Here is a 24640-nt window from a genome sequence, read left to right on the forward strand (position 1 = left end):
CTTTGATGCTAGTTGTGATTTTGGTTCCACATGCTCTTCACTTTGTAGGGATATTTTCTCTTTCCCCTTCACTTGTCCCCACTTTGTTTTTATCCACTTCAAGTAGTTTGCAAAAGAAAAATCTACATATTTTACAAATGACAACACTAGCTTCATATCTTCTAATAGGTTATACTACATTGTGAAACATTTAGAAATCTCTTCTATTGATGATCTCATCATTTGTGTAAACAAAGGAATTTCTCTTTGAAACTATGAATAGAGAGTTTCATAACACATTGAAACTAGTCTAAAGCTCTACATTGACACTATCAATAATATCTAATATCCCCTAATTCATAGGATGCAAGAACATACTAGTGTAATTCCCTAATTAAAACATTAATGAAATTACTTTAGAACTTTCTTCAAAAATTCATTTATCAACTATTACATTGTGTTGCACAGGTATGCATCCCTATTGGAGTAAAACTCCATTCCCAGAAACACAACCTGCAATATAACCTTCACAGAGAGAGAAAGATATTTCACCAAAAAGATGAATTAATTTGAAAAGAAGAATAATGTACAATGGTCTTGCTTACATAACAAAAGGCAAGAGAGGTGAGAGCACAAGATAATGACATGTGTCTCAATAGGATGCCAGGGTAGGTAAACATCAACTACCCCACTACAAATATCAATGCACTTGGGAAATATTAAATGCAAGCCTAAAAAGATAAATGCCTAAGTAAACTCAAGCATGAGTAAATATTATTTACTTCAACACCCTCCCCTTAAGTGCAACTTAGGGAGAAGATTATTATGCAATAGGAGCAAAATGCAATACAAGTCCTAGCTACAAACCATTTTAAATACCCATATACAAATGCAAATGCAATGTAATGAAATGAGATCTCTCACAAACAAAGAAAAAGAGAAAATCCCATAGGAGAAAACTAATCTCCAAAAGATAGAAACAAACAAGATGCATATAGAAACAAACAAGATGCATGGATGAAGGACTCATTCACACCCCTAAAGGACTACATACATCATGTATATACAATCAAGAATCCCCTCATAGGAAGGAAATGAGACTATATAGCCCCCCTATAATGGATAATGTCTACCAGAAATGGTGAGTGCTTGAATTTAAAACACAATCCAATGCCTACAAACAACATTTCTCCCCTTGGAAAGAAGATAAACCAAGTACAAATGCAAGAATGTTTCCCATTCTAGATTAAAATTAGGAAGTGGAATACATATGAAGGATGATGATGTCTTTGAAATCTGCTCATATGTCACCAAGTCCTTGGATGATGAAGATATCATGAACCAATCAAGTACACACCCAATTACAATAGAAGGTGACAAACAAGAAACCAATGGAAACTGGTCTTGAACAAGCTCCAAAGACAAGATGAAGTGACAACAATTGTACCACAACTACCATCAAATAGGCAAGATAATGTGATATCCCCATACTTGCAACCTACAAACCAATTTTGTGAAGTCTCTGAGAGAGACAAAATCGCAAAAATGATAATCAAATAAAGGAGCCGATAAAAGATTTGTATCAAATGTCATGGTGAAGAACGAGTAGAGAAATTTGTGGACTCTAGTGTGCTAAAGGATTAAGTTAGTAAAACCAGCGATCATCTATGCACAAGAACAATCATACATAAAGACCAAGTAATGATACAAGAGTCAATAAGACATTATCGGTAATAAGATGGATAGGTCAATCCACTGAGGCAAGGGTATAAAGAAAGGGAATAACTTTGAAGACAAGTATCAACCCAGTAAATTGATGAAGTCAATGAAGGCATCATTTAATGACCAGTTCAGCATGCCCACCGTAAATAATCGATTTATCATACCAGATCAATAAGTTAAGAATGTGGCAAATATCGATAATAGATACTCATCACCAAGTATCAATGGGATGCCTCCATTAGATTAAGTCATATCAAAGGAGATGAGCTATTAAAGACATTTCAACAATTTGCCACCAATACTAAACTAATTACAAATTAATTGACATTGTTTATAATAACAAAGGCGGCAATTGATGTGTTACAACACCAATTGCCAATTGTCTTGAAGGGGTGTGTTTTGCATAAGGAAAGGCAACATTATGAGGAAACGTGTCTCTTCTATCATATATAAGTTTGTTTGAATTAATTACAAGGAGGGAGAAGAAATATACGGATATGCATTCCCTTAGTGGATCATTGAAGTGAGCATCGACCTTGGAGGATTATCTTTGTCTTACTCTTATCTGGTTCGCTCAAGGGAGTTTATATGCAGCACTCGAAGTAGCAAAATAGATGAAAAAATGCAGCTATATTTTATGAATAAAGACACCATACATAGTAATCAATATACTTGACAGTAAGGAATTAGAAGCCCATTTGATACATATCTTCATCTCTATAATCAAAGGAACCACAAAATGTAATCCATGAATTGTCACTTCAATATCCTACACCCATACCAGACATTTCCAGCGCCCATCATTCATCATGAAGTTGCGATGAGTCTAGACGGAAGCCTATTGTAAATAAAATAACTTGGAGTTTCGTATTCCCAATATCAAGCAAAGGGAGAGAGATATGTATCGAAATATAGGGAAGCAATCATTATTAAGGGCATGGAACTATCATAAGAAGGATAATAAGTATGAAGATAAATACGGGAGGGTGAAAGAAAAAGTCTTATTGGTGATTAAAATAAGTACAAAAGGCTATGATGTGCTAAGAGCGGCAATTAACATTATACAAGGCAATGCTTATATGCAACGGTAATTATAAAGCAATCATGGAAAAGTCAACAATTATGAAGTCACGCTTCATAAAGAGGATTACGAAGCACTTAAGTTTATTACAAAAGCATTTCATCAACTTAATAAAGACCATGATGGCAAATTTGTCTATACTCCTCATTAGTGTGGTAGCGTGATTAAGGAAGGGCAACATAGAGATGGTCTAGCATTCATAGTGAAAGTTCAAATGCAAGGATTTATATATTACGAGGGGATCATATTAAGGTGATGATTGCATTAGTGAAGGCAGCGAGTTTCTTAATTAACAACATTGTTAAGAAGCAGTTGTTTAATGGGAAAGCTTTGATTCATAAATAGTAATAAACCCAAAGGTTTCAGAAAAAAGTATGAGAATACATAAGTGCAAACTTACAAAGTAAGTTAGAAAAGAATCTCAATTACACGATTTGAATTATCGATCCTTGTCACGACAATCCAAGGGAGATTATTACAATGAATCAAGATAAGTTCCATCTTTGGAACTATTCTTGAATCTTTAAGTTAAATATTATAATGAAATATTTTCAGATTTGGTAAAATTATATATTATAACTCTCATTTTAAGTCAAAATTGTTGTCCCAGGATTAAAGTATGGTAAATTTCTTAAGGGGACATTACAAGTAAACCCTCAAATGTGTCCTCCAAATCTGAAATGTGACTCCACAAACAATGAGCCAATGTCTGGCAAAAAGGAATCCCAATCAAGAATTGAAATAGATACCTCTTGTGATGACTCACTGGAATTACCAAGAAAAGATGAATGTGTGATCTCAACTGGAGAAGGAGTTATGGATGGAGTCCATGGATCATCATAACTCTCAAGTGTTGCTTCATATTCAAACTCCTCTGAGGTACAATCATCAAAAAGGATATTGTCAACATCATCAAGTGGAAGAAGGCAATCTGAAGCAGAATAATCTAGGGATGAAGGAACATGTGGATCTCCAAAAATCTCCCAAATAATGGTCCAAACTATGTGTGGTCGCTGAATACTGCTAAACGTGGGGTAGATGTCATAGAAATAGCTCTTACAACCAATCAATCCTATGATATGATCATTTTTATTTCCCCAAATTGATTGCTTCCATTGTGTCTTTGGCTTAAGAATGAGTCTGTAAAGATGAGGCAAGAGATTAAGCCATCTACAATGTGTGATGATTCCTTTTGCCCATGACTCATAATTGTCCTCAGTCAAAGTGATAACAAAAGGATGTGTTTTATAACCCATGATTACATCACGGCTTGCCTGCCAATTTATCGATAATTCACCCTAGGGGACCCTTTTTTGCTGCTAAGGTGACCTTGTAAACCATCTATAATGTGTGATGATTCCTCTTGCCCATAACTCATAATTGTCCTTAGTCAAAATGATAACAGAAGGATGTGTTCCATAACCCATGGTTACATCACGGCTTGCCCACCAATTTATCGATAATTCGCCCTAGGGGACCCTTTTTGGCTGCTAAGGTGACCTTGTAAACCATCTATAATGTGTGATGATTCCTCTTGCCCATAACTCATAATTGTCCTTAGTCAAAGTGATAACAGAAGGATGTGTTCCATAACCCATGATTACATCACGGCTTGCCCACCAATTTATCGATAATTCACCCTAGGGGACCCTTTTTTGCTGCTAAGGTGACCTTGTAAGGCATCTACAATGTGTGATGATTCCTCTTACCCATGACTCATAATTGTCCTTAGTCAAAGTGATAACAGAAGGATGTGTTCCATAACCCATGATTACATCACGGCTTGCTTGCCAATTTATCGATAATTCGCCCTAGGGGACCCTTTTTTGCTGTTGAGGTGACCTTGTAGTCATATAGTGAGCCTCTAGTGGTATTTTTTGCCTCAAAGTGCCTTTTAGAGGTTTTTTTTCAAACTTGCACAACATTTGCAAACAAAATTTGTTTTTCGCAAACCAGAGATCAACAAAAAGCTCTTTTCATCAACTTTGCAATAGAAAAGGTATTTTTCAATGGTTTTGTTGTTTGATGTCGAATTTTGTTCGTTGAAGTTTGGATCTTGGTTTGCACAATTTCATTTTGTTGATCTCTATATGATGTGAGAAGTGTATCATCGATGTAATCATAGGTTATGGAACACATCCTTCTGTTATCACTTTGACTAAGGACAATTATGAGTCATAGGCACAAGGAATCATCACACATTGTAGATGGCTTAATCTCTTGTCTATCTTTATTGACTCATTCCTAAGCCAAAGACACAATGGAAGCAATAAGCTTAGGGAAATGAGAATGATCATATCATAGGATTAATTACTTGCAGTATCAGTAAGAGCTACTTCTATGATATCTACCCCAAGTTTAGTAGTATTCAGTGCCCACACACAATCTGGACCATTATTTGGGAGATTTTTGGGGATCATCATGCTCCTCCATTCCTATATGATCCTACTTAAGATTGCCTTCTTCCATTTGATGATGTTGACAATATTCGCTTTGATGATGGTACCTGTTGATGTGCGCTTTATCATTCACCGAACATTAGAATAAAATGTCCAAGGACAATCTACCCTCTCTTGAACAAAATCACTACATGTGCTAAGATTGCATGAAGATCATACGGCGACTCCAAGGTTTATATATGCGAACGAGCGACTTTATGTTGGATAGCTTCCTTGGTGATGTTTGCTGAAATACAAGGGGGGCTTACACTCAACTTATATCATCCACAAGTTAGGACTTAGACAAATTTGACAATAAACGCTATCGTTTTGTTTTTTTGGATTTCAAAAAAAAAAGGATAAAAAAGAGAAAGGTTTAGAAGTTCTATACTACTTCTAAGAACTCGAGAGATGGTAAAGATTAGGTGAAACTAACAACACTTTGCTTCACCACACTAAGGACAACTACACAAAGTAAGTGAAATCTTCAAGGGTTGTGCTAAAGATTTTCATACTATGATTAATACCATCAGTTGAACAATATTTATCCAAAGTAGAAGTTAATGCACCCACAATATAAGCTCAAGCTAACTTTACACGATAAATCATTTGTTCAAAAAAAGTATGGGCAATAATTTCACCAATCTATACTATCAAATCTTTCATTCATCTACCAACTTTGTAAGCAAATCTATTATATGTTGAAGAAAGTATGCAACCATGTGATAATAATAAGGTTTCAAAGCAAAATGCAACTGAACTTTTATTACCAAAGTAGCTCTTAGCAACAATTTCATAAATCTCTCCACACAACAAAATGAGAGAATAGGAGTTTATATAGAGTTCCAGAAAACAAATGAAAGTCCAAGATCAATCTAAGATCAACGGATGAGATCTAAACACCAAAACCCTAATTAGGGTTTCCCATAATAGCAATAAAAGCAAATGCATGGAAGACAAGTGGCATAAGGAGCTATCTTCTAGGAAGGCGCATTCTTATCCTCTTGAGTGACAGTATGTTCGATGAACCTGGACAAGATCGGGCTAACCTCTTCCATCATGACATGTGGCAGCATATTCACCTTGAATTCCATTCCATCCAAATCATCTACATACGTAGCAAAAGCACTCTCCCATTTCTGGAAGGCACCCTGTGGCAGTATATTCACCTTGAATTCCATTCCATCCAAATCATCTACATACGTAGCAAAAGCACTCTCCCATTTCTGGAAGGCACCCCGAATGGACAAGAAATTTGATGCCTTAGTCAAATTCTGTTTCAAGATTGGTCCGGTGATGGCGAAGAAATTCTCTTGGGTCTTGAGCTTTAGATTTTCTACCTGCATGTCATTTTCTTGGCTAGTCTCTTTCCCAGGTACATCAACAGCTACAAAGAAAATCTTGTTTTGAATTTCTCTAATCTGTTCCTCAACTTTGATACCATCAAACTTCACCTTTTCTAGGACCTCACTTCGTGCAACCAATGCCCAATACCATGTGTTGAAATCATATGCAGCCCTTGCTGCAATTATCTTTCCATCAATTAGTTCGTGCTTAGGAATTCCTTCTAACACCCTAAGGCACAAGATTATTCTATCCTGAATATCATGAAGGTCATCCCAAGTTTCTGCCATGTTTGCAATTTTGGAGAGCAAAGAAGTTTGTCCATATGTCAACATTAACTTTTCCACAAATGTGGCTGCTTCTTCACTGTTGCCTGCCATCCATTCTTTAGCCTCTTTAGCTGTCACCTTTTCTTCTTCAAAATCTCCAATTGCTTCTTGTGAGAGATTCAAAAGTGGAGGAGCCACTGTATCGCCTTGATCAAGAGGCTTGGTCAAGTGTTGGATATACCTCTTTATCTGCTCAATTTCTTTCTTATATTCTCTTTTCTTCCCTATTTTTTTCTCCAATCCCACATTAATGGAAATGACTGAATTGTCCAAGTCCTCAACTTCTTGACCCTTTATGGTTGGTCCCAAGTTGATAGTGGTGATTTCATACTCCTAAGGAGTAATGTCTTCCTTTGCCTTGTCCACTTTCGACACAGCAATCTGAACTATACGGCAGCCCGTTTCATCCCTCTGAATTGTAGAAAACTTCTTGGCTGTCTTCTTTACAGCAACCTTCCCTAATCTAACCAAGAAATCAGTTATGTCGTCCTCTTCCTGAACTTCCATAGGCACTTTTATTTTCATTCTTTCCTTTAACCAATTAGGAATCGTAGGTTGTTCAATAACTTCTTCCTGATTGCTTTCCTCACATGGAATATCCTGAACTCCTCAAAGAGCGGAAATCCTTCCCTCTTGAAATTCCTCGTCCAGAATATCCATCTCATTCTCTGACTCAAGTATCTCCGTGTCTGTAGGAGATGGGGGCTCTTGATCCTCCTCTTGGATTGATTCCACATTTCCCATATGGATTGGGGAAGGAATCTTTATTTCAGCTATTGACTCGTCCTCAATAGTTAATACATTGTTCACACTGCTAAATGTGGCAGAATAGGATAGCTCTGACCTCTGTTTCTTTTGAGCAGGTTCCTCATTCATAATTTTCTTCTCTTTTGACCTTGTAGAGCCCTCAACTGCTTCCTTTCTTTTCCTCGAATTAATGCTTTCAATTGGCTTGGCACTTTGAGATACTCCTTCATTCGAAGAATATGATTCTACTACGCCAATCAATTTATAAGTGAGAGTCATATTCTTTCACTTTAGCTCTTGGACTTGCCGATCAACCCACCATTGTGAATACTAGACAACTGGCTGCATCAAGGTGGCTAAATTTGCAAGTTCTAGTTCCGACCATCTCACAGGAGGAAGAGGCCTATTCTCATCAAGGCATGGCTGAGTGTACTCTCCATCATCCTCTAGCTGGTCAGGTACACAAAAAAAGCTCAGTTGTTCTTATCAAACTTACAGGTAATCTGGACCATAGTTTTTTCCTACATCAAATTCATTAGCAGCATTTATCCAAAAGTCCTCGAGATCCACTCTATGCCTGTACTTCTTTTTTGTAGCATATTTCCAATGAAAAATGGAAAGAAAATGGCAGTCTTCTTTTTTGCTCTTTGGAAGCCCTCATATGTTTCTAATTGCCTCAGAACTTCAAGCAAGATCATTCTGTTGGTGGGAAAAATTGACAACCGGTAAGGACATCCAGTAAATCCTTGCACTCTTACATATGTGAATCTTGGATACTGGATAAACCAGGATCCATACTTGCTTATCAAGCTCTTGGCCTCCTAAGTGAGCCTCTGATGGGTTCCTCCTTGCATTATCCTAGTGATTTACATTAAAAATGCATCATTCACTCATTTGAAATGGGATTTTTCGTGACGCTGTAACTATGGGTAACAGTTATAGGCTTTGCAAATTAGCCCTGTATATCTATAGTTTCTTGCCAGTAGGTAAATAATGTAGGAGCTCATGTAAAAGGACCTTGTCCTTTCCAAATTTCTCAGTTGTTCATCTAGGTTGTCGCTGATTATCCGAGACCAATTGAACATTTTGACACTTGAGGTGATCTCGTCAATAAAGTAGTACATCCAAGTTTCAAATGGCGCACCCTGAGGTTGCCCATAACTTTGTTCAACAGCAAAATGATGTCCTCATAATCCTCCTTGAAATCAGTGCGAAGCAACTTCTTTGGCACCTTCTTAAGGGTGGGCATTGGTTTTTCCAGCCACAGCTTATTGACAGTTGCCGTTTAAGGCTCAAGCTGGTCCTCATAAATTCTCTTGGTTTCCTCCTTGATTTTGAATGAAGTTTGATTGTAACTTGGGATCCTGACTGCTTTGCGGATGGCCAATTCTCCGTGATATGCCAACACTCTCCCGTCCGGTGCAATGATCTGTCTTTTTTGAGAATTATAATGTATAGCACATTCAACTATCAGCTCAATGCATTCCACAATTGGTGGGAATCCACCTACCTGGACAAGGTGGACAAGGCCATTTTTCATCATTCATCAAGCAATCATTGTGGGTAAGGGTCCATCCTACCCATACATTCTTCTTTTAAAATCCTTGAAGTCTACATTACCAAGGTTGGTCTCTCCAACCTTTTTCCACTTGGAATTGATTTTGGATTCAACCTGCAACCCTTTGTTGGCGAACTTCATCTGGACTTTTCTCGAGAGTCCTCCTCGAGTGGTCATCAACCTATAAGAAAACATGAAAAATTAACATTATTTCAAGGAAACTTAAAGTTTAACCCTGATTTTGGACCTTTGCCTTAGAATTTCACCTTCAGCCAGTCATAAGAATAAAAATCTGTGAAAAAGCAGATTGTAAAAGTGAAAGAAATCTGTCCAATTTGGTAAAATTCATGAAATACACAGAAAAAGAACAAAAGAAATCAGTCAAAATTTTGGATTTTTGAAACTTCTGAAATTTACTTTTGACTGATTCTGGTGAAAATTTGTCCCCTCTTCTGAAAATTCTTGATAAATTCTGGCTTTTACTCAGAAGATTCACTTCATCCTTCGAAAATCCTTCTTTTGAAACTCCACCTTTCTTAACCTTGAGAGAGAGCTCTTCAATTTTCAAATTGAAGAAGAATGAAGTGAAAATCACAAGTCGAATTGATATAAGGCTGAAGAAATTCGATCCTTTTGGCAACTTCATGTTTTTTTAGAAATTCATCAAACCTAGTCTCTTTCATTTCCTCCAAAATGGCAACTTAACCTTCTTCAAAAGATTTTGAAAGAAAGTTTCTATTTTCACTTATGGCGCCACTTCATACTTAGCCAAAATTTCTTCTCTTTGTCCATGTAAGTGAATGAGTTGGCAAGGAATCTTCTAGATTCTTCTTGTATTCAAAAAATTTCTAAGTGTTGGGCAATTTTTTTTGAAAAATATTGTAAGTGTTGGATGAATTTTCCTTTTAACCTTCCAAACCTGGTCAAACCTCTAACCATGGCGGACTTTGCCATGTGTTGTGCCAATTCACATTTTTCTTTGGCAGATTTACTACTCTTCCAAAAGTGTCAAGGTGGAGTTCATCATTGCTTGGACATTTGCCACACATGTCATGGCAGACTTTGCTTGGCTTAAGCCATTTTAGCCTTGGGCGAAGTGCTGATTGTCATGCCACATTTTGGCCTTGGTGGACTTTATCATTGGCTGGCCATTTCTTGGCAGACTTCACCTACTGTTGTACATTTCCCAGCCTTGTCTTAGCGGACTTGCTCTCTTTTAGGCCATGTTTTGGCGGACTTCACCATGCCTTGGGCAATCTTTTCCTCATGGCGGACTTTGCACTTGTCAAAAGCCAATGTCTCTCAAACTTGGGAGGACTTTAGCTTGCCTTGGAAAATCTTTGGCGGACTTGAACATGGCTTGGGCATTGCCATCTCCCCTTGGGCGGACTTCATGCTTAGCAAGCCATCTCCCCTTGGGCGGACTTCATGCTTAGCAAGCCAACTTCACTTTCTACCTTGGGCGGACTTGACACCTCCTAAACCATTGCCATTTTGCCAAGGCAAAGTTGATCATAGGTTGGACATTTTGAGTTTAGCCTCGGCAGACTTTAACCTTGGCAAGACATTTTCAATCATATGGCATGGCGGACTTTGCCATTGCCCAAGATATGTCCAACTTTGCCATGGCGGATTTTATATTGGCCTAAGACATGACCATCTCCATTAGTAAGTTTTCATGCCATGAGAACTTAGATGATTTTCTTGCTCCACAATTCATGTTTGTCTGGATCAACGCCCTGTCTAGAGATTTTCCCTTTCTTTTCACACTTGGAGATACAATTTTTTGATTTCAAAGACAGGAACCCTGTTGCCATGACCTAAGCAACCCAATCCTAGGTCAATTTTCAGAAAAACTGAAAAAAGCAAAAAAGTTGCTTCCCAGATTGGTCCCAAAGTGCCAAAAATCAAAAAACAAAAAAGCATAATCCCACAAAAATAGGAAGGTGTCAGAATTGACCCTAAGCAGTTGTGTTTTTCATCCTTCAGGCCTTCTAAGCACTTTGATGATGTCCAAACATTGTTCTGAGCATGATTTCCTTGACTGACCTGGATGACCTCTCAAAAACTCTAACTCCAAACTCTCAAAGATGTGTGAAAAGGTCACAACAGTACCTTAGAGTAGTTTAAATATGAAGCAACACTTGAGAGTTATAATGATCCAAAGGCTCCTCCTGCAACTCCTCTTTCTCCAGTTGAGATCACACATTCATCTCTTGTCAATGATTTATTGCAGGAGGTATCTATTTGTCTTCCTAATTGTGATTCCTATTTGCAAGACATTGATTCATTGTTTGTGGTGTCTCCCATTTCAGATTTGGAGGACACATTTGAAGGTTTATCTCTCCTATTTGATGATAGTTGTGGTACAATTGTTGTCACTTCAATTTTGTCTTCGGAGCTTGTTCAAGATCAATTTCCATTGGTTCCTTGTTTGTCACCTTCTATTGTGATTGGGTGTGTACCTAATCATTTTGTGACATCTTCATCATCCAAGGACTTGGCGACATATGAGCAAATTTCAGAGACATCATCATCCTACATTTGGATTCAACTTCCTAATTCCTATCCAAAACGGGAAGAATTCTTGCATTTGTACTTGGTTTATCTTCTTTCCAAGGGGAGAAATGTTGTTTGTAGGCATTGGACTATGTTTTGTCTTCAAGCACTCACCATTTTTGCAAGACATTATCATCCATTATGGGGAAGCTATGTAATCTCCTTCTTTCCATCCTATGGGGGTATTCTTGATTGTATATACATCTTCATCATCGAAGGACTTGGCAACATATGACCAAATTTCAAAGACATCGTCATCCTACATTTGGATTCCACTTCCTAATTCCTGTCCAGAATGGAAAGCATTCTTGCATTTGTACTTGGTTTATCTTCTTCCCAAGGAGAGAAATGTTGTTTGTAGGCATTGGACTATGTTTTGTCTTCAAGCACACACCATTTCTATAGGACATTATCCATTATGGTATGGGGAGCTATGTAGTCTCCTTTCCTTCCTATGGGGGGATTCTTGATTGTATATACATGATGTATGTAGTCCTTTAAAAGTGTGAATGAGTTCTTCATCCATGCATCTCATTTGTTTCTATCTTTTGGAAAGGAGTTTTCTCCCATGTGGTTTTCTCTTTTTCTCCATTTGTGAGAGATCTCATTTCATTGCATTGCATTTGCATTTGTACATGGGTACCTAAAATGGTTTTGTAGTCGGGACCCATATTGAATCTCGCTTATATTGGATAATAATCTTCTCTTGCACTTAAGGGAGGGTGTTGGAGTAAATAATATTTACCCATGCTTAAGTTTACTTAGGCATTTATCTTTTTAGGCTTGCATTTAATATTTCCTAAGTGCATTGATATTTTTAGTGGGGTAGTTAATGTTTACCTACTCTCTACCTACCCTTGCATCCTATTGAGACACATGTCATTATCTTGTGATCTCACATCTCTCGCCTTTGTCTTTATAAGCAAGGCTCTTGTACAATATTCTTCAGCTCAGTCAATTCATCTTTCCAGTGAAATATCTCTCTCTCCATGAAGATTATATTGCAGGTTGTGTTCCATGCAATGGAGTCCAACAATCCCCACCCCTCAAACCCCCATCTCCCAAGGCATTTCAAGGATGGGGGAACATTAGGGGACGTCCCCTAGTTGTCCCCCCCAATATGAGAAAATCTGGAAATGTCCCAGAACATGTCCCCAAAATTAGGGACGGTAGGAAACACATAGGGGACTCCTAGCCATCCCCAAGGTGATCGAGGACATCTCAGACGTTCCCTAACTGTCTCGAGAACGACTAGGCGTCCCCTACAAAAAAAGCAATTTTTTATAACGTTTAAAAATAATAGTTCAACAATTAAAAAAGATTGTTAAATATATCATGACAGCATTACAACACTAGTATAACATGACAGTGTTACAACAGCAATTAAATTAATCATGATAATAGTGACAGCAACGACTGTAGTAGTATAACAACAATAAATATATAATTTTTCAAATTCAGAGTTGATGATATAACAGTTAGTATACTACCAGCAATAATTTGGATTCTGATTTCATTGTTAAAAAAAGATGCAGGAATTCAAAATCCTTGATATGTTATTAGAGTTGTATTTGCCAATCTGGTATAGTGTGGTATTGTGTGAGAAGTACAAACAAATAATTTATTTTTGGAATATGGTTAGCATGCAAGCTTCTACAAACATCATCTAACATCATTTCAACATTGTCATGCTATATTATTGTTGTTTATTGACTCGTAGAAAAATTAACTCTCTCTCGCTCTTATATAAATTACTGTCATTATATTGTTGTTATATATATTGCTGTCATTATATTGTTGTTCATTGAATCATTGTCGTCATATATTTCGACTGCTATCTCTGAAATGCATCCCCTACCATGCCTGAAATGCGAGGGAACATAGATATTACATCATCCATGTAATATCCCCAATGAATAATAATAATGAATAAACTTGGTTTCCCCCTTTTTAACCAAAAATAAACATATAAGATGGCCTCATATCAAACATATAGATATATGCAACCTCTATTAATTAAAGCACCTTTCGCAGATTTTGTAAATGGGACAAATAATTATATTCAATGTTGTAAACACACCTTACAACCCCAAAATTACTCTTTTGTTTCCATTATTAAAATAATGTAATGTTTCTTTAATGGTCATCTTAGTTGCTTTAGGAAGTTTCCTTTTCTATCTTCAGTTCATGATTGTTTCTTTTAGAAAAATTGTCTTTGTAAATCTATTTTAGAAGCCTTCCTCTCCTTTGTTTAATAAATTGATTTACCATAAAACCCATGACACCCTAACCCAAACATTACAATTTGGGTTAACAACAGAATAGACTACAATTAACAAATTGATCATATTTGATAAAACCAAGGTTGTAAATACTTGTTTGCATTCATTGATACCTGTTTCACATTGGGTTAAAGATGCAATAAATTACAAGCTTTTTCTTACATTACACAAGTCTATAATATATTATAAAAAGGCTACACTCTAGCAAATATAAGTAAATAGTTGTACTCAATATCAGTATGAACAACATACAATATAAATCCCGTGCAGTTGGAGTTCTTATGATAAAAGGGTCTGCAATCCCTTAAAATATGCTGCTACAATAGTAATAGCAAACAGAACATGCAAGGTTTACACTCTTGACAACAACAAGTGTCATGCAAACTCAACATCATTGGGATCCACCACCATGAAAGCTCAAATATGACCTCTACATGAGAATAGTCTTTTGGCCAAACAAGTTTCATCCTCTACACAACAAACCAAATGGGTTTTCATCCTCTAGTTTCATACAAATCCAGGGGTGTTTGTCTTTTGAATCTGATTGCTTGAACACAAATGCTCAGAGCAAATATCCAATCAGGGTTTGTGAGTAGAATAATGCATAGTAATCTTCTATTTTGACTCTAAATTCTTAATGCCCTAGGGAAAATGCCAATATCTCAAGGCCAAAATGCAACAAAAAGCACCCATACATAACAAGTGTCATTTTCCTCCAAATTGTAATGTCCCTACTTTGAAATATAATTTAATAATAATAATAATAATAAATTAAAATACAAAAGAATAAAAAAAAATTAAAAAATTAAAATATAAAAGAATATAATTAAATTTAATTAAGTTAATGAATGGTCAAAAGTCATGGAAGGGAAAGTTGTGTCTCCCTCAACAATGAGATATAAAAGGGAGAAGAGAACCTCATTTGAGAGGGGGACAATTTGAAAAGATCAATGGATACCAAAAGATTATTTACAATGTTCCACATGGCACCTCTAGAATGGGAACATCTCCACAATGATGAAACACCAAGGGGACATACCCCCACTACCACCAACAAGCAAGGGACATCCCTAGGATGCCCTGCAGAAGTAAAGGATATTGGGGATAGTTAGGAGACACCCTTCCATCCCTAAAACATTGCTAGTGTTTAAAATAAAATCAAAAACTACAATTGGTGACCTCTTTAAGTGTATTTTTGGATAGAAAAATACAAGGAAATGTAATGATTAGTGTTTCATGATTTCAAAGACTTCAGCCAATTTTATAGAAGGCACTCTCTCTCTCTCTCTCTCTCTCTCTCTCTCTCTCTCTCTCTCTCTCTCTTTATAGAAGACAATCTCTCCTCTCTATGTTTATGGTTTCTCCTATTTGGCACTTTCATGTCTATATTTATGGAGATTCCTTTCAGCATATCTAAAATTGCCTAGAGTTTATAAACTTCCTCGCTGAGATATTGAACAATAGTGTGCATGCACTTTAAGCTCTATCGAATGCACTCCATGCTCTCTAGATTCAATCTACACCTTTCACATTTGGAAATTTGTGCAACTTAGTCAATGTCAATTTATATATTATTACATTAATACATGTTATATAAAAATAATACATGTTATCTAATAATTAAATATATTATTTAATATATTATAAATAAACATTATCAATGTCTAAGGGGTTGAGGTCAATTGGTAGGACCACTTGGTTCTCATGTTGGAGACCAATGTTCAATTGCCCCAAATGATAGTGTGTGGTAGGCTCATAGGTAGAGGAAAGCAAGAAGGGATACAAACTAGTTGCCTTGTAGGAAGAGATCAAAAGATAAAGTGTTCAAGCTATAGGAGTGAAGGATGGAGAAGATGACGTAGATGCCCTAAGAAAAGAAAGAATGCAAGAACAAGGGCACCATAGGATGAGTTTGAATGTATTGTTGTAGTATCCCTCGTCCATAGAGCATTAGCTAAAGCAATACCCTACAAAATGAATTGTATGACATGTGGGTCATGTGAACAAACCCTCACAGTTTAAGGGTGAGAGCCCAAATAAGAACCCCAATCTAAAAAAAATTATAAATTATAAATATATTATTATTACATTATAAATTTCAACATATCTTAATAAATTATAAATATTAATGTATCTTGATATTACAAATATTAATATCTTAATATATACTAAATATAAATACATAAATTTTTTTATGAATCAAAAAATTAATACAAAAATATTAATATATTAATTATTAATAGTCTTCGGACATGTAGTGTTGCGGTTTAAACACTGTTGGTGAAGCAGCCACCAAGGTTCAAATCCCTGCTAGGCCATTGTGCTCGCAAGGCCTTGTGCCTTCGTTGGGCCATTGTGCTCGCGGATTTGAACAAGTGAAGTGTGGGGATGAGGTCCCCTGTTTGTGGCCTCAACGGTTCATAGCTCCGGGTCAAAAGCGTTCACGTGGAGCCGGAGGGCGTGTCGTGCCAACGTCACCGGTCACGTTAAAAAGTTTACCAGGCATAGTTTTTTTTGTTTTTGTTTTATATATATATATATATATATATATATATATACAACTATATTATTTTTATAATTAATTATATTAAAATATTTATTATTATATATTGTGTGTGCCACCATCCCTCTATCATCCCCAAATTTAGGTTCCTGGTCCCCCTATCCCTCAATTCCAAAATTTAATGGAATTATAAATATTAATAATCTTAATATTATAAATATAAATATATCTTAGTATATAGATATTAATATGTTTACTACTAATAATATATAAAACTAAGAATTATATATTGCACATTATTATTTATAATACATTATATTAAAATATTTATTATTATATATTATGTGTGCCATCCATCCCTCTATCATCCCCAAATTTAGGTTCTTGGTCCCCATGTCCTCGAAACTTGTCCCTCTATTCCAAAATTTAGTGGAGTTATAAGTTTTCCTTTAACATTTTCAAAAGCAAAAATAAATGATATACTCTACTTGTGCAACATCAAGATTCTTAGAGGGCTAGGACAAGGAGTACTTTACCAAAGGAAGAAAAGTTGAACACTAGGACCTTTGAAGAGTCAATGATAGGAAAGTTACCTCTAATTTATGCCAAGTCCCTATTGTCCCTAGTTGTGGCTTGCCAGGGTTTCATGCATACAACTTAACATCACCTATAAACACCTCTCTACAAAATGCTTAAGCCAAGGGGAAGGCTAATGATCCAAAGATGGATTGGTTAAGTTAGTGGAATTACAATTAGTTAAGTTGTCTTCCAAGATAGGAATTAAGGGGTTATATTTCCTTGGCTACATGTATAATTTGGCTTTGGAGAAGAGCTCAGGGATGGATGGCCTTCTTGTTGAATTCTACTACATGCTTTGGCCACAAATCAAGGACTTATATAATGTTTAACTAGAGGACATTGAAACTAGGTCTCTAGGAGCTAATATTGACTAGACTGTGAATGGTTGGCAACTCATAATTGTATTAAACACCTCATACAAGATCATAGATAAAGCCTTAGCCAAAAGAATCAACCATCCCCCAAGAGATTGTTTGTCTAGAGTCAATTGGTTTCCTTGGAGGCAATTTTATTTTAGACAACTTGGTACTAGCATGGAAATCCTTGGAATGGGCTCAAAAAAAGGCTCAAGATGTTTTGATTCTCAAACTCAATTTTGATAAGACTTATGATCGTATAAGATGGCCATTCATCCTTTAAATGCTTCAATAGCTAAGTTTTGGTCCCAGGTTTTGAATGTTCATGGATGCTAATGCAAGATTGGCCATCAATGGAACTCTCTCCCCACAATTCCCACTCCAAAAATCCATTTGGCAAGGCTGCCTTCTTGCCCTATTCCTTTATGAACTACAGGGCATTGAAACTAGGTCTCTAGGAGCTAATATTAACCAAGGACTCATTAAAATTATACCCAAAGGGAAGAAAGAAGACACTGTGAATGGTTGGCGACCCGTAAGTGTATTAAACACTTCATACAAGATCATAGCTAAAGCCTTAGAGAAAAGAATCGAACATCTCCCAAGAGATTGTTTGGCTAGAACAAATTGGTTTTCTTGCGAGCAATTTTATTTTAGACAACTTGGTGCTAGCATGGGAATCCTTGGAATGGACTCAACAAATGGCTCAAGACACTATGATTCTCAAACTTGATTTTGATAAGGCTTATGATTGTATAAGATGGCCATTCATCCTTAAAATGCTTCAATGGCTAGGTATTGATCCTAAGTTTTGAATGTTCATGGACGCTAATGAAAGCTTGGTCATCAATGGAACTCTCTCCCGACAATTCCCACTCCAAAAATCCATTCAGCACGTCTGGCCTCTTCCCCCGATCCTTTATGTTCTCAAAGTTGATGCTCCTAGATATCTCTTGCATTATACCCAATCAAACCATCTCATCTATGGTATTTCTCTACCAAGTAATACTACTACTCTTAACTCCCACTTTACTAATGGTAGCATGATTTTCATTCAAAATATTGTTGATGATGTCAACAATTAGTTGGATACCCTTGAATTCTTGTGTTGTTTTGAGCTCTCAAATTGCCATGCACAAAACTTAATTCTAGATGACACTCCCAACCCTCATTCACTTTGGATTCCAAAAGAGTGGCAAGAAATCAAACATGGTACCATTACTAGATACCTTGGCATTCCTTTTGAAATTGGAGTTCCACTGAAAGATATGTGGAGGTAATTCTTAAACAGGTTCAAATCCAAACTATTATCTTGAACATATCTTTTTTTGTCTATGGCCAAGCATATGTAGGTGGCTAATAGAATCCTCTTGCCTAGCCAAGTCTAAATCTCTTCTTGTTGGTTACCCTCTAGAACTTGTTACCATCAACTAATGTAGCTCATTTGAAGTTTTATTTGGTTTGAATGGGGAAATAAAAAAAGCATGCCAACAAGCAAGTTATCAATCATTTCTTGTTTGATCCTCCCTTTCCATAATTGTTGCCCTTCCCCATTACAAGTTAGTTTTTTTTGGAGGCCTCTAGATTGTTGGGCCCTAGGAAACACTAAGGGAATTGGTAGGGATGGGGGCAATTGAGAGGATGGGGTGGGGGGAACCACACCATCCATAGGAGAAGGGTTCAGGTGAAGTGGATGTTTCCAATGTCGAGACCCCAACAATAGGCCCCTCTTTTCTTGGTCTCGTTGTATTCTCCCAAAAGAGAAGGGTGGATTGGGCATCATAGATCCTTTCACACAAGGGGTGTTGCCCTTCCCCCATTACAAGTTTTGATGATTTTTTGGAGGCCTCTAGATTGTTGGGCCCTAGGAGACACTTAAGAGAATTGGTAGGGATGGGGCAATTGAGAGGATGGGGTGGGGGGAACCGCACCATCCATAGGAGAAGGGTTCGGGTGAAGTGGATGTTTCCAATAGGCCCCTCTTTTCTTGGTCTCACTATATTCTCCCAAAAGAGAAGGGTGGATTGGGGATCATAGATCCTTTCACACAAGGGGTTTGCCTTTCAACCAAATGAATTGGTAGAGCTTTGGAAGGAAATTCACCATGGAAACTCTTGGTCCAGTATCCTATTCAGACGGTTGTTGCTGGTAAGTCATGGAGTGTTGTTCAATGGAGTGGCAAGATCCTTTTAGCCCCTTATTTTAAGATCCATGTATTAACTCCTCTCAACTGCAAATGGAAAGCTTGGCAATAGGTTTCCCACAAGCTGTCTTGGTGGAATCGCCTAATCCAAGATAATAACAACCCACTTGCTATGGTTCCTAGATTCAAAGCTAAACACTTCTTCAAGCAAGGTATTCAAACTTTCAAAGATCTATGGGACCCTTAATGCTTCAATTCAAACTATATTGTGCAAGAAATTCAAAAAATTGTGCCCTCCAACCTTCTTATCCTTATCTCTTCTAATTGTCATTTGCGCTTCCTCAAGGATTGGAGGTGGCCTAATGGTTGCAACCTTAGATCCTTTCCTCTCAAAGTCCTCTATAAACAGCTTGTGCCTAGCCTACCCATCTCTAGCCGACACAACTCCCTCTGGAGATGCAAAATAAAATGAGCTGGATGGAACAAACTTAGCCTCCAAATTTGGGAGTCTAAAGCTAATGCCCAGTCCCAACTCACTGCTTGGAATCTTCTACATGCAAAACTCCCATTTGGTTCCTGCCTTAACTTCCTCAGCCCACCCCATTCATGTCCCTTCTATGGTAAAAATGAATCCCTCAAACATTGCTTCTGATTCTGCCATCATGTTAAAATGTTATGGCCTGACCTTTTTGCGTCCTTATCTGTCCTTTTCCATTAAGCTGCTTTTCTAGGATATTCACCAGCTCACAACATGTTTTCAAGTTCTTTTCATCTCAGCTGACCATAATCAAATGCATTTGGAAGTTTTGATCTCTGGTTGCCCTGACACTCATTTTATCCCTGTGAGCTTAAAATTTAAACCATTTGCTCCAATCCTCTAATCGAAATGACCGGTGATGCTATCAAGGTACAGCTAAGGTTTTGGATTGAGGATCATAATTCAACATAGATCAGACTCTTCAGGCCTCTTCAACTTTTGGCATAACTTCCAGCAGTGGTTGTGTTCTCTGTCAGCTGCACTTTATTCATTTGATATATAGTGCTGTTTTTGTTGCTGTTGCTGTGGCTCCATACTCCTTTGTGTGAGCGTGATTTATTTTGGAGTGGCAGAGGCTTGTTTCTCTGTACTTGCATCTTGCTGATACAGTGACTTTCTGTTTTTAGGAGGTATCTATATCAGCCATCAGTTAGCTGTTGTCTTCTGTCTATGGCTGCTACTGCTTTTTTTTTCCAGCACACTTGCTGGTTGCTGCTGTCTTTATCAGCAGTTTTGCTGTTGATCTGTAATCTGTAATATTGATTTGCTTCTTCCAATAAAAAAGTTTGTAGAATTAGCTAACTTTCACTTAATATTCTCATGAAGATCTTCCTTGTACTTCATTCTCTTAATGAATCATTCTAGTATGAAACATAAATGGACTGGGTTGGAGAAATCAGATTGTCAGATCAGAACAGAGAGAGAGGTACATTAACTGATTCAAACACTTAATACTGATGTCCTACTGAAAACATGCATACCTAACAGATTTAATTAAGCCTACTCAAATTTGTTTAACAGGTTTCACTCAGTTGAACTCATCACATGTAAGGACTGTTGGCAAAGAAAGGTTCAGCCGCAGCAAAAACTATCTCTGATAGGGTCTAAATACAGAGCCTGTAGCATTTTGGGAAGCTATAGTGTTGGAGATTCCTTGATTTCAGTGACAAGAAACCTGTTGGGTTCCCCTTGAAGTTCCTTTGCTACTCTGCATATACCTCCAAGGCAAGTCATTGTAACAATCCATGAGTCTTTTCCTTAATGTTCTCAGCAAATTTGTTGAGTTGGGCTATTGCTTCAGCCTCTGAATCTTAAAGGAGAAGTAAAGTGACTAGGGAAGCATGAAAGCCATTGTATGGATTATATGGTGTTTGGATGTTGCTGCTAGAGCAAAAGTACATGTTCAAAGGCAGTAAACCATTGTACCGGCTCATGAGATAGTGGCTTGAGGAGGAGATACCTCACTCTTGTGGCATTTTCTCCCATTTTGGGTTTCTCAAGTCTAAGCTGTTGTTCCTTTCATTGTTATGTGTGACCTATGCTCTCTACTTGCTAATAGATACTTCCTTTCACTGTTGATTGCACTTCGCAACTCCCACAAAGAAAATTAAGCAATAACACAGTCAAAAAGTATCCAGAGGTTATCCAAAAAGCATAGGTGGTCTTAAAGAATAGTTATAACATTCCTAGCTTGTCAAAAGAACATAAATGTTCATGCGCATATCTGCAGTTCGTTAGGTCAACAAATCCCATGACTAGTATGTGATGATCATAGTTTCGAAATTCATATCTCCTCAGCATTGACTTGAATGTAATTGTTTTTACCTAGCTAAATTTTAAGTGTAGTGCCCTCTCAAATGATTTAGTGACTATATTCCTCTGCTTAAGAAACCCATCAATCAGCAACTTGGTTCACTGGAAGAAAGATGCAAAGCTGAAACAGACTAGTCTCAATTATGACTAATGGGCAGCATGCCAAATAGCAAGAACTTTGATTGCTATTGATAAGGGAACTTAAACTTTATGAACATTTACAATATATTTTGAATGATGATCCAAAATGGCTTATCCAAATGATGGATCTTGTTGCGACAATAATGTTATGCTGAAAAGATGCTAACCACGGTAGCAAGGTTTATACAAAGTTAATTTACAGCACCGTAAGGATGCATTTACTAGGCTCACCTATAGGTTTTTTTATTTTATACCAGTGAGTTTCAGGGCCCGAGCACTAACCCATGCATATAAGGCTGGTTGAATTCAAAGTTTGGCTGCAGAGAAATTCTGCTTAAGGGAAAACACACCAGCTGCCAGAAACAAGAAATCCTGATGAATTGGGCATTAAACTTAATAGAGAAGGGAGCCTCATAGTCCCACCTCGATCTGCTATCCAAGAGAAATTCTGCTTAAGGGAAAACACACCAGCTGCCAGAAACAAGAAATCCTGATGACTTGGGCATTAAACTTAATAGAGAAGGGAGCCTCATAGTCCCACCTCGATCTGCTATCCAAGAGGATTTTCCGTAATCAATTGGGTGTCAGCTCTTGGCCACATTATGGAACAAACGCAAGAAAGGGTTGAATGTGCAGCAATTTTTCCTTTTCTATTGCACAAATAATTTGCGTTCAACAAGGTGCACCTTGAAACTTAACCAAACCCTCCAACCGAGTTTGATTGTATATATATACGTAACCAGGCTGTCTTCTCTCTGCAATCTCACTTTGTCTTTGTTGAAAGTTGCATTTTCAATAATATTTGAATTTTCATCCTGCAGAGCATACCACAAGGCCAATACGTAGCTAGCATCTTTGTTTATTGAACCCTCTTTTCAGCACTTATAGCTGAAAATTAGGGTGCCATTTAATTCTCTCAGATCAATGTCACAAAGAGTCCTTCCTACAGGTCAATCTATTGATGATGGTATTTGGCCTGTACATGCCCATTTATACCTAATTCTTCCATTTTCTTCTCTGACATTGACGCCTAACCTCACTTTACAGTATAACCCAAATTCTCGTAGGACATGTCAAAACAGCTATAAAAATGCTATACGTCATTGAATAATTTACTTTTGATTTACATTACAACGGTTTGCGAAAGGAAAGAAAATTCCCCAAATAAGACACAACGAAAAAAAAGTTAAGGTAGACAGGCAAACAAGGTAAAAACAAATTGGAAATGAAAATGGGTATTGCTGACCTGGAGAGAAGAAAGCTGATGCTCAAGAGATTCAAGAGCGTCTCGTATATTTATTAGGCTTAGGGTCTCTGTGTCTTCATAATCTTCTTCTTCTTCTTCCTGTGCCGATGATGCTCTCTCGATAATACAACTGCTCAGCTTTGAATGAAGCTTGGACGCCCTGGAAAGTACAATTGCAATATCCCCTGGCTCTGGCTCCATTGTATACTTCACTTGATGATATTTGTTTCACAATGCCATACACAGCAGCTTTATAGGAATCATGGGATTAATTAAAGCAAAGATTCAGCCACACTCCCACACAGAATAAAAGAAAAGAAACTTCCTTGCTTTCTATGGTAGCATTGTACAAACTTTCCTGGCGATGAAGATTCAGAGATATGTGGAGGAGTCGCTGGTTCGAATCCTATGGTGGGTATAGCAAAAAATATACCCCAAAGAAAAATTAAATTGTTAATGACCCTTTCTTTACGTGGGGCTTGTTTAATGTGCACTTTTCAAACGACGGTCGGGTTAAAAATATTAACCACAAACTAAATTCAGTTAATTAAAAGCTCAGAACGCCTGATGGCCTGTATTTTTTGATAAGGCAACCTCTGTGCCCTCCTTTTATGATTCTTATTTCAACTTTTTTTTTTTAATTAATTAATTATTTTTTTTTTTTTATTATATTACTGTAATGGGAAAATGGAATACCTATTACCGTTGGAAGTGTCCGTTAGAAAAGTAGGAGGCATGCTTTTTTCAGTTGTATCATGGTATAACGTTACCATGTTGGTGAGGTTACCGTTATATTTTGCTTAGCTAATGAAAAGTACGTAAATAGTGGAATTTTAATTAAAAGTAATAAAATTTAAGGTTATTTGGCTTTTTATGATTTGGATTTATTGTTTTAGATTAGATTTGTGGTCTTAAATGTTAATAATTAGATTTTGGCAAAAAAAATTGTTGTCTTTATATGCAACTTAACTATTTATAGCTATTGTTTTGACTTTAGGGTAGTAACAACGTACATTGTAGGATCCATTATGCACGCAAGGGTCAAAAAGTACACATTTAAAAGTGTCCCCTGACACATACTTAAAGATACCCCAATAATCATGCACTTAAAATTGCCAATACTTATGCACAAATGCCCTAGTAGTCATGCACAAATAGACCAATTATGGAGCAAAAAAAGCTAAAATGTGAGCGGCTATTGATACATGTGAAATTTATTAATGGACTTTTAGTTATTATTCTTTTGGTTTCTTGAAAGTTAGTAATTGGGGGGTTGGATGAGC

At 37.0% G+C, this 24640-nt stretch overlaps 1 protein-coding gene across 1 annotated transcript in view; it reads right to left on the minus strand.

Annotated features, from left to right (window-relative positions):
- Positions 1-23904, minus strand: part of LOC131047683 (uncharacterized) — a 33664-nt gene extending 9760 nt beyond the window's left edge. The window contains exon 1 of the mRNA XM_057981478.2: positions 23358-23904. Within this exon, the coding sequence (XP_057837461.2) occupies positions 23358-23558 (201 nt within the window). The 5' untranslated portion in view covers positions 23559-23904. The remainder of the gene's footprint in view (positions 1-23357) is intronic.
- Between the last annotated feature and the right edge of the window lie 736 nt (positions 23905-24640).

The sequence above is a fragment of the Cryptomeria japonica genome, chromosome 4 (genome assembly GCF_030272615.1).
Source record: "Cryptomeria japonica chromosome 4, Sugi_1.0, whole genome shotgun sequence".
NCBI classification, from domain to species: domain Eukaryota; kingdom Viridiplantae; phylum Streptophyta; class Pinopsida; order Cupressales; family Cupressaceae; genus Cryptomeria; species Cryptomeria japonica.